Genomic DNA, 12,105 nt, shown 5'->3' with positions numbered 1-12,105 from the left:
GCATAGGACATGGAACCATCATAAACCAACAGAATTCATCATGCTGAACAGGTTCAGTCTGAAACTGTAGGGTCACAGGGGGCCAACCCCAGGGTTGCTTCTTAAAGGTGAGAGCGCACCACCAGAATACACCCTGGGAGTGAGGGGGAGCTATCCCCTCAGCTACTTGCCTACTCCTACCTGGCAGTTCTTGATGGAAGATTAGTGTTATAAAAGTTGTTAATCAAGACACCAAAACTACTCTGAGACAGTGTAGAGAAAGAGTCCATCGTAAATGTCTTCTAGGTGAGAAAATCCAGCTAGGATAACTGCGACAGAAGAAAGGAGAGAAAAATCAGGATAAAAAAATGATCTCCCTGTGCAATGAACACAGCAAAAAATAGGGCTATGTGAGCATTGCGATGCAACCTTCTCTGACCAATGCCTCCTTATATATTGTCTAGGTAGGAAATGACGTCACAAGAAAAAAGGTTGACAGACACCCTCACTGGGAATGCAATCATGTTGGATAGGAATAGAATTAAGGGTAACCATGCCTTCTTCAGGAAATTTCTCAAGGTGGCAGGTACAAGAAGAATAACAGCTTAACATCCTTCCTTTCTTCAGGGCTCCTGAGCTCCTTTAGCCAGTTCTTTAGCCTAGTGCTCCACGGAGCTTGCTGAAGGATAGTGGAGGTGCTGATGCGGATAGGTGAAGTAGGAGAAAGCCCTCACTCTGCAGATGCGTGATGGATAAAAACAAGTTGCCTTATCTTCTGCAAACTTGAGGCCAAGAGACCATGCAACTACCTCCAGTGAGTCTCATTTAAAGATGTAAAAAATGTTGTGTTTGTAGGTTGTGAGTACATTTCCGAATTTTAGGTCTTTTATTTTTTATTTTTTACAGCTTACCAGGGAAGTTTGTCTCTCTTAGAGTCTATTGATTATTCAATTAAATACATGTAAATGCTCGTCTCGTTTAAGAAATGATGTATTATTAATACCACATTTAATGGATAACTGTAATTTAATAATTCCAACCAAATTATTTTGCCTCTTTTTCTACAGAAGTCGAGTAGTCACATTTGTTGAGGTATAAGATTGTGCCTTGTTACTATTTGCGCAGTATGACAGCAGCGCACTAGTCCTCTGGAGTTCAGGTTATAGTCTGAATGATGGGTGGCCTCCGTTGAATTTAGAAGAGCTCCAAACTTCCCATTAGAAGGAAAATGTTGATGTTATATATTTGTTTGCGAATTAAATAAAGCATTTAATAATTTTGTGTATTTATTCAATGAATGCTTGTTTCTGTATTTTTGTGTATTGTTTTGAGGTCAAATCATCAAAATTGGTGACCTCTGGGATCCACAGCGTACAATAATCACTAAGGTGGGGTCCCTGTATTTCAATAATGGTTGAACGGGGGTCCATTAATCAATTTAGTGTATTTTTTAATGTATTCATGCATACCTAACTTTAACTTGGTGCTTATTTGCAGTTCATTTGTGACTGGGACAGCTTGTTGTGATCATATATCACCTTTACGAATCTGGAGCCTTGAAAGGTAAGAGTGATTTGTGGTTGTTTCGCCTCCCTTTGAAGGATAGCAAGCATGTTCTCGATATGCCTACAATTGCTTAAAATGTCTGACTTACAGTATTTAGTTAATATTGAAAACATTAGTGGTTTTCAATTGTTTGAGTTTGGTATCTCTACACCTAATTGTAGCTTATTTTTTTTATTGTGCATCCTTCATCTTACCTTCTTCATACTTGAGCAAATAGATAAAACTAAACCTCACCAAATGAGTTCAATTTGGTGACTAATTGAATATAGTCATATGTGCTGGGGAGAGCTTAAATTTGTTTATCATCAACACTTAATGTAAGTTTTCTTTGAAAAGGCACTATATTGTATTTCATTATACAGATTTTGTCCCATGTCTAATCATGTATTTCTTTCTTGTATTCATGAATGAAATGTTCAAACCCGTGTAACAATCAGACATGCTTGCTTGATCAAGACCATCACTTATAATTGGTACGCTCTAGCCGAACAATTGTGCCTGGTTCGTAAGTGTGTTTGCTGGACTCCTGACAGTTATTGTATTAGCCTTGCTACTTGATAATGTCTATATTCTGAAATAGTTGAGAGTTGGTCTTGCTTATCACATGACAGTGGAGAATTCCCGAACTGAACCACTGGTACCTGGAGGATAAAAACACCGTTTGGTTTAGCTTGCTAGAGGTGACCTGATCTCATTGGGTAAAAATCAGCAATATTGGTGAAAAAAAACCTAAAGATTGAGTAGTGCAGTGCCAGTTAGTCCTAGGCCACACAGGCCATGGCCTCCAAATTGAACGCCAACAGCCACCTATTTTCCACAAAGTGGAGATTTTCTGGGGTTTCCCTAGAAAGTGAAAACTCACTTTTACATTGTCCCAAAAATTTGGAGTGGGTTAATGCAGTTTCTTGGATAAGAGAAGATGTTCATGCTACTGATTTCTACCCTAAAGACATTAACACATTTTAGGCTTTCGAGTTCTATTAACATACTTGTGCTAACCAGACGTTGGTGCCTCAGAACATGGAAATATAATGATATACAAGACAATGTAAAACACCACAGCCTGTGCTACTGTGCCAATACTAATACAATTCCAAACATTATTAATATCTCAAAGTTGTTGTGAAGTGTGGGGATCAATCTGGATAAGGATAGGTGCACAAGTGTAGCAAGAGGAAAGGAAACTATAGAATGTAACCAAAATGCATAGCAAAGATCACAACTGCTATACTGGGGCATTTGATCAGGCAATACTAAGTCATAAAGGGTGAAATAGTCACAAAGACAAGAAAGGATTTTTTTGTCATTTGGGTGCAAGGGACAGAAAGAGGAAGGGATCTAGAATTATTTTCTTAGTAAATGTTCTTTCTTGCAGGTGTTTATTCCGACACAGAGTTTCTGGCAGGTTTTCTTTCCCAAGGCATATGATGGCAGTCTGTTGTTTCATTCCATTCGGCTATATGTACCTTCTGCAAACTTTGGAGTTCGTGTAAATAGAAAGTGACAGGACCAACATGCACTAAGAACTATGGGAAAATGGTGTTCCTGAGGACCTCCCAGGGATCATGCCTTTCTCTTTTGAGCTTTGATGATTGTGGCAACTCACTAGCTATAATATTTTTGATCACCCCTTTTAATCTTGTTATACTAAAAGACATTGTTGAATTACACTGCAGAATCTTACCATTTCCTCCAAGATTACTTGATTGATTTTAAGGGGTAGGCAGCCTCAATGAGGAGATTCTGTTAGCACTATCATGTCTATTGAAAGATAATTACTGTGTGTTAGCAATTGAGCTTGATGTTGAGGTAGATTCAGGTTTTGGCTAAATACATTTTTGCCTTGGGTTCGGAGCTCACACTGCATGGCAGGACTTCCCTGTTATTTATTTTTGTTTCTGGGGACTAGGTGAGGACTGCCTGAGTGGAGTTAAGGTTTTGACATTTCTGTAGCAAGATGTATGTCAGACAGCCAGCATATTTAGAGGTCATTTCGATTTCTATTTTCTGCATCTGAACCAGCTCACTAGCTCCTCATATGGAGCTTGAGGTGCAACTTCAGCTACCACAAACTCATTCATTTCTGCACTGGTAGTTATTGCGTATAATTGCAAGACCCTGTAGTCATTATGGGGATATTATGCTATCTCTAAGCTGTCCAGTCTTTTGTTTGCTGTTATTTTCATGCCTCCTGTATCATGGCTGGGCATGCAATTGCTTAAGGGTGGGATGGTTCTTGGATCCATTATCTGGGCTTACACTGTACCAGGAACCTTGTTAATATGGAGCTGCTACAAAACTATGATAGGGGAACTTTCAGACAGAATGTCTTTAATCACATTCCTGGTGCTTTCCTCTTTGTTTTCCATGTGTAGCCTGCATCAACTTCTCAAGCTCTTTTCTAAAACTGAAACTGACTGGATAGCCTGAGTGCACTCTAATGCAGAGTTAATATTGGCAGTGCAGCCACCATTTGACTCCCTGAGCTCTCTTCCAGCGCCAGCTTTAGAGCTGGTGGTGCCCGGCGCCACAGTCTTTTTTTGGCTTCTTTCACCCACCACGACCACCTTCTACATGGATTCCTTCACTATCACCCTCCGACAGTGCCTTTTATTTCTCCATATCTCCTCTCACACATGCATTACAATTGGTTTATAGCTCTACACATACCAGTGTAGGGTGTCCGAACACTTTACGTCACACACTTTGTACACAGCCAATGAATCATGACAATGAATCATATGTGTGTAAATCAGCTATAGGGAATGTCACATAAATCAATGAGGATTACAAGGCATGAGGATTACATCCATACTAGTAGGCAGTATAATTTAATAATATTTTGTCCGGAGAAGCACAAACTCAGGATTTAAAACATGCCGCAGTGAATGGGATTTGCTTTACTAATAAGAATGCATTTCAACCCAAACTGGCCCTTATTAGAAACATTAGGATCATGAAAGACTCAGGGAAGAAAACATAATGTTCTAACTTCTACCCTGCAGTTTGCATTCACCTTGTTGATTACCGTTCGCACATCACTATGCTATATCAGGATTGTAACTTATGGACAGCAAGTAACATAAGGATCTCTGTGACAAAAGCAGAAACCCACTGAGCTGTCCATAAAACATAGTTCTCTGATCTGCATGGTACACCTGCTTTGCAGCAGGCATAATAACCCCGTGTGCTACTTATGAGTCAAAAATGCGACGTTATATATTCCAATCTTTCTTTAGCAGGCACATTCATGATCAGAGCTATCTTGGCATTTTTGTTGGTGCCTGAGAAATGCTTGACACCCAAGGATTTCTGCAGCAAGTGCTTGTAAACACACGCCTGTAAAGCCGGCCATCTATGCTCTCTTCTCTTAGTGTATGACCTTCCACTCCTGTTTAATCTGAAGCTGACATTGAATGGGATTTTAAGCAGTTCAGGCTCTCTTTGGGCATGATAAAAAAAAAAAAATCCACCACCACCCCCGCTCCCCCCTTGAGGGGGCTTTAGGTTTTCGGAACCTTGCCCACCTTCTGTTTTGTGCCCAGGAACCCTCCTCTACCGGCTCCCACAAAGGGAGACTGCCACCTTCTCCCGCCCCGTCATTTCTGGGATCATGGCTGAGATAAAAAGAAATGTGGCAGTCGGGCAGGATACTGGGTGGTTCTCAAACCAGAGACCCAAGAAACCAGGTGCTAGAATTATCCAAGAATCAGTGCAGCAAGAGGAACTGCAGCCTAAACCTGCAGCTATGCTGGCTGCGGCTGCTTGCGCCTGTGGCCCCTCCCAGTGCGTGCGCCCGACTTGCTTGATGTCACTCTCCCTAGTCTAAAGTGCTCACCTTTTAGCGATAGCTTTTAGTGTTCGCACTCTTATACATCCAATGTCTTCGGGTATTATAAGGTATTAAGGGCCAGATGTAGCGAGCAGTTTTGCCCATTCTGTGTCTATGGGAAAATGTGTTCGTACATATGGCCCTAAGTAGCTCCAAACACATTGAGAATGTGTGTTGCAGGCTGGTATTCCTCTTGGTGCGAGGCCTCCGAACTCTACAGCTTGTGCTTCTGTAAGTCCCCCCTGGCTAGCAATATTCTTATTGCCTGTAGCATTCATCCCGTTTGTTTATGTTTTTAATTACACTGCAAATACAGCAGAGTAGGTGTCGCCACTGAACAATGAAGACAAAAATAGGAAATGTTCAAAGTTAGTTGAAAACCCTAGAAACAACTCATTATAAGGTGCAGCAATAACTATGCATGGGCACGTATCCTATGCAGTTGTTCAGCTTTGCCTTCATGGCACTTTTGAAAACCTAGGGCAAATGCAAGTTAACGTTTAAAGCAGGAATTCTACATTACAGGTCGCTGTGGATGGACATTCCCATACGCCTGGCCACCCCATCATCTCAGACGTTGTGGTTGTTTCGTTCTATGCTAAGGATTTTAAATTTGTTCCATTTCTACACCCTAGTAAACTCTTCTGCTAGCAAAGATTTAGCAGGAGACACAACCCATTCATTAACTGTGGCATCCTGCAATAATCGAATGGCACACAAACCATTTGTAAAGTACACTGTATACTGTTTCTGTTACAAAGAGGACAAACTGTTCTTTACTGCATATGTCCTTGATCTTGAAGAGAGGGCAGCGGAGAGTGAGGAACAGGTCACCGCAAACTGCCTTTCCCAGAGAAGGCAAAGCAGATAATAAAGCTGTAGAAAATAGGATTAAGGTAATGAACATGCAGGATTTAGTCTGATCTTTCAATAATGCCAAAGCCTGATTGACAGTCGAATCAAAGTGCTTGAGCAAAACCGCCAACCGGAATTGACTGTTTTGGCCAAAATGTCAAGAGATTCCTCTTTTTTAACCTGTCACTAGTTGAAAAGCCAAGTTCTTTGGTGTTAGTCTGTGTTATTCTTTCATGTGTTATACATAGGTATGCGAGTGAAATGTATGCTTTGCACAGCCATTCCTTTGGAGCCAACTACAATTTTGGATGAGTGCGCTTTTGGCACCGGTCTTTTCCTGTTTTCCCTCCGCATATTTATCACATTTTCAGGGCTCTGTCAGAAGGAACTCCAGTCTGGAAATTAGGAGGCATACGTGTTGAGCAAAACATTTCCCCTCCATCTTACCATTCAGTCTCAGGAAAGTTGATGGTCCTCTGGTGACTCGGGACTGGTGTGACAGCTCCTTTTCTAGGGTCAGCAGGAGGACGATTTCTTGCTTTATAATATCCTGCCAGCCACTCTTAACCATACTCCTTGCCTTAGCAGCATGTTTTAAATAACCTCAGCCCTCCCCTCTGCTCCTGTCTTCTAACATGATGGCTGAAGCCGACAAAGATATTGTAAAGCAAGCTGCCAAGCGAATGTCCAGGAGGAGAAGTCCCATGACAGATTTACATGATACATACTTACCTCACGTGCATGCATGTGGAATTCACAAACGTTTTCCGGGGTACTTTGAGAAACCTGAGAAAGTTACATATTTCCAGGCTTACTCCTGTGAAAAGTTTTGTGAATTCTAATGTGCTCACATGCACAGGCATTTCTGCATGCACGGTTTCCTTGCGTACACATGTTTTCAAAAAAATGTTTTTACATCCACAGGAAAATCTATTCATTTCATAGGCATAAACCTATATTGTTCAGATTGCTCAGTTTATTGTAGAATTGGTCTTAAAATGTATGCAGGTTTTGCAATGAATACAAACTCTAGGAATCACCCTATAAGGGTATACCCATACAGTTGACCCGTAGTCTGATTTATTGAAGAAGGAGCCCGTAACAAAAGGCACCACTTTTGCTGGGCCTGGTTGAAAATGCATCCGCGATACTCAACCATGTACTTGGCTGAATCTTAAGAAAATTCGATAAAACCTGTAGCATAATCTTTCAATATTAGTATTGTTATTATTGTTGCTTTTATTGCAAGTGGTATTAGTTAATTTGCACGGCGCAGGTCATGTCATCACTTTAATCCATTTCAATCTTAGAAGTATTGACTCTCAGTTACTATCAAATGTAAACCTTATGGACATTGCGACAGAAGTAATGTGATAGTGCGGAATTATATGTTTAAAGATCCATATTGCCAAGATGTAGTCGGTGGATCGTATTACTGTTTACTAAATAAACTGTTCCGTAGATCCACTGAGAAGATTTTGATACAAAAAGTGGCAGGAAAGACATGGGTTTGTGTACCCTGAAGAGTAATGGTCCTCACTATCTTCCTTTGTTGAAAATGTAAACACCCATAATGCAACATTGTACACATTCTCTGGTTTTGTCCAGACTTTGCAGCCTACTGAGATATGTTATGGAACAGTTGAAAACTGCCTCTGTAGCTTCATTGGAAAATAGAGGAAGAAATTGGTGGAGTTTAACTATCATGAAAGGCTGATTCATACTTTGAATGATCAGCTTCAAGTCTTTGAGTGGATCTGGAGCCATGTCTGACAGGATGATATGACATCATCCTAATCTCTCATAGGTAACTGTTAATGGATCCATTTAGCTTCTTAAATAGGGTTAGAATTCTTTTAAATACTACTCTTATTACCCATTTCTCTGTCTACCCCACTGTCCTGATGAGCTCTGTCTGGAATCATTGCCCATAATGGCAGCATTTGGGGAGTACAACATCTACTCTGTATGTTGAATAACTACCAAGAGTGTATTCTAGAAATGCATCAGTGCATATGGGGCTAGAGGTCTTCTGTTCTCCACCATAATACACACCACACTTCCAGCTGGGAATACAGTATAACAAGTCTGATCCGAGCCCTCTTCAGTCCACGTCTTGGCCTAGAGGTCACATGTCTCTTGCCTTTGATGTAGAAGATCTTCATGCTCTGATCCTCACATCTCTTATATAGCTGTACACGCCCCTTGTGCCCTGTTTTTTTAAGTTACTATCATACGCTATGCGCAACACTCCTCTATTTCACCGAACCCTGCCTCAAACTGTTCTTCCTCCCTGCACTAGGAGATCCAATGTTCCCCTATTCCTCACCTTCCCCTGCTCCCACTGCCCACCCCTACCCCAGGTAAGCTAGGCTAATGGACCTGTTAACCATGCTGTCTCCCAACAGGAGCATCCTGGTGCTGGAAAAGTAACTGCAAGTAAGAGAACGATGGGAGTTATTTTGCAATGGTGAAAATGTGAGTCTTTAGTGCCTTATGAAAAGCAAGGTGGTTGTCGATCAGGTGCAGATAGAGAGGGAGAGTATTCCAGGCGATGGCAGCCAGAAAGGAAAATGAGCGGTCACTAGAACAGCTCTGGCGTATCCTGGGAACACTTGATGAAGGCTGAAGACAGATCTGAGAGGCTGAGTAGTAACGTGATAGGCAAATCATTTTTTGGGGCCTGGAAAGGTGGAAAGCACACTGAACCAGGCATTGACCATTGAATTTTGTGACTGGGAATAGGTAGCAGTACAGAGAAGATAAGCAAGAAAAAGGTGAGGACAGTGAGTGAGTTGAAAGATTATCCAGGTGCCATGTATTATTTGAACAGACGTTTCTAAAGCTGACTGACACAAGAACAGGAGAATTTTGTATAACAATTGAATAAGATAAAAACAAGAAATTTGCTAATAGTGTAAGGTGGAGAAACAGACTTATCAAAGTAGAAACCCAAACTCCTAAGACATGACTCTAGAGGTGGGACATGGACCAAAATTTCAGGTCACCACTCATTGGACCGGATTGTGAGGCTCTTGCCTGCAATGAGAATCTCATTTTTGGATGTATTAATTTTGAGTGAATTATATCCATTCCACAAGACCACAGCTGAAAGTCAGGACATAGAAAATTTCCCCCAATAGAACTGGTATTTATGAGCGCCAATTCCCCTAAAAAAACACCACCCATGTATCTTACATTGGGCATATGTTAAAATGTTAGCTGGACAGGGTTCAAAGGGAGAGCCTGAGTTGATAGATTTGTGGTTCAAAGTAGTTTTGAGAGAAAAAGGGGGAAAGTATGTAAATGTGACCTATCAAAGGTAGCTGGAACAGACCGACCAAGTGGAGTCATAACAGAAACTGATTCCTGAATTGAAAAATAACTACAGATATTGACTACTTTGTCATGAAAAAAAAACGGGGAAGAGAACTTCTGAAGGTATAATGGGGATACTGCAACAAAAGGTTATAGTGAGAATTAACAATTTAAAAAAAACCTTTGCAGTGGCTACAAGGTGAAGTAATGTGCAAGACACATAGGGCTACTTGGGAAAATCAAATTTGTTTCTTGTGATTTTTCAAAATGGAATGATAGAAGATCTGCTTGGAAGGATAATGATTCTTACTTCAGGCCTTTTCTGCCTACTTACATCAAAGTTTATAGTCTTATACCTCTTCGGTGAACCAGGGGGCAACAGTTGGTGGCTATTTAGACTTTTCCAGGGAGTTAGTGAATCTAGAGAGTTAGTGGTTCTGGAATTAGTCTGTTTAACCACCTCTGTTTAGTGAGACAGAGGTGCGATTGGTTGCTGAGAAGCGAAGCCGCGAGGCCTTATTGGCTAATTTTAGACAAGAGTTATTATTAAAACTCGACTGGGTAAGGGAAGAACAAAACTGAATAGCTCATTGAAATATCCAGTTGAAATCTATAACATGATGGTCAGACAAAACCAAGGAAGAAGAGTGACCAAAGCAAACCTGTTGGGGCCAGAATTAAATATCAGGTCTCATGAGTGTCGCTAACCATATGTTTAGAAAGATAGAGTGCAGTTCAAGTGTGAAGAAAGTTAGAGGTATCGCGTGCATATTGTTGCTCAATCCAAATATTAAAATCACAAGGCAAGATGAGATATCTACTACCAAAGGCGCTAGATAATCAGGGAAAAAGGAGACAAAATGGAATGCTGGGCCAGAGTTAGATGAGTAGAATGCTTAAGAGTTTGCAGCTAGCTGATCTCTGACAGTGTAGTGCAAACTCTACACATTTAAAAACAGGTAAATGTATTTTCCAGTGATGCTGACATAGGACTAATGCTCTCTGTCTCTCTGTCCTACCTCGTTTTTTGGTCGAGCGCGCAAACGCTTTGACCTGTTCTAAGTAATGTGGGCTTTTAACCACGGCCATCACTTTGACTCGTTCCTGGACTTGCCTTTCAAAAATCCCTTGATGTCATTAGTAATTGCATTACGTTTGTCCCGCCTTGGGGCGGTTTTGTTACCGCCTTGCAGACTGACCCTGTTACTTGGATAATTGCACAATTGCCGATATAATTAAGCGTGGGTGAACTATTTTTTTCCTTTGTCTCTCCCTTTTGTGCTCTATGGCAGCCATGGCCCTCACAGTGTGAACAGCGCCAGCAGCGCAAACTCCACCAGTGGTATTTGAGCACTGGTCACATTGTTCACACTGTTACCTAATCAAAGTCATTTCTTTTGGCTCTCCCCTTTACATTCCATAACTTTCCCAAAAACACTTATAATTGATAAAAAACATACTTAAAAACACAGAAATACGCAACCAGCTCCCCTGGCACAGTGGGAGAGCCGACACTACAAAATTCACTGCACTCGGGAAAAGTCGTCCCATAATGCTTTGCAGGCATTATTTTTTTCAAAACATTTTTGCCCATAACTCAGCCTGTGGTAGTCCTAGGACAATGGGGCCACCACCAAAACGTTCAGCATGCCCCACACTTCTGTTTAGGTTGTCTCTGGGTCCCCACATTAGGTTAATAGGGACTCCAAAATAATAAACCCTCCCATCATTCAGTCCTTTTTAAGCTCTCTTATGGCTGGAATATTTGTTTTACAGCTTGGAGTAGTTTGTGTTCTAAGGGCTTTAGTATTGCAGTAGGCTTGCTAGGCCTGAAAATGTGTAAGGCAGTATGCCCTCTAGGGACTAAATATACCGTTGCTCTACATTACTTTGTATCATTCTATTTCCATGCCCTCTAGGGGCTAATAATATGGTTGCATGATCATGTTTCTTACAAATTATATTTTTATTGTGTTGGCCTCTATGGGCTGTTAGCAGTCAACTTACTACAATATTTGCTGCACTCGATCATCCCATAATGCTTTGCAGAGCATGCTTTTGCAAAACATTTTTGCTCATAACTTGGCTTGTGGTGGTCCTAAGACAATGGCACCACCGTCATCACTTTTGCCACAACCTGCTCTTTCTGTCTAGATCTCTGGGTCCCCACACTAGGTTAGTGAGGGCCCCAAAATAATAACCCCTCCCTCCATTCAGTGTCTTTTTAACCTTTCTCATGGCTGGAACTTTTGTTTTACAGCCAAGAGTAGTTTGAGTTTTAAGTGTCTTGTTTGTAATATCGTTGCCTGCTAGCCCTGAAAATGTGTAATGCACTATGCCCTCTAGAGGCTAAATATATGATTACACTACAATACTTTCAGTCATTTTCTTTTCATGTGGTTATGCCCTCTATGGGGCTAACTATATGGCAACATCACCATGTTTCTTACAAATGCTATCTTTATAGTGGTGTCCTCTAGGGGCTGTTCTGTGCATTACAGTCTAATGCCAAACATGAATTTCTGCTAAAGGTTTTATTGGGTTTATATGATAAT

At 41.1% G+C, this 12,105-nt stretch overlaps 1 protein-coding gene across 2 annotated transcripts in view; it reads left to right on the top strand.

The window, feature by feature from the left end:
• Positions 1 to 12,105, top strand: part of FBXW4 (F-box and WD repeat domain containing 4) — a 559,762-nt gene that overhangs the window by 352,455 nt on the left and 195,202 nt on the right. For both annotated transcript variants that reach the window (XM_069239564.1, XM_069239565.1), the window contains exon 6: positions 1,477 to 1,542. In XM_069239564.1, coding sequence (XP_069095665.1) covers positions 1,477 to 1,542 — 66 coding nt within the window. The remainder of the gene's footprint in view (positions 1 to 1,476; positions 1,543 to 12,105) is intronic.

This window comes from Pleurodeles waltl, chromosome 6 (genome assembly GCF_031143425.1).
Source record: "Pleurodeles waltl isolate 20211129_DDA chromosome 6, aPleWal1.hap1.20221129, whole genome shotgun sequence".
NCBI classification, from domain to species: Eukaryota; Metazoa; Chordata; class Amphibia; order Caudata; family Salamandridae; genus Pleurodeles; species Pleurodeles waltl.
The sequence above is the reverse complement of the archived record's forward strand: the minus strand, read 5'-3'. Positions and strand labels throughout refer to the sequence as shown.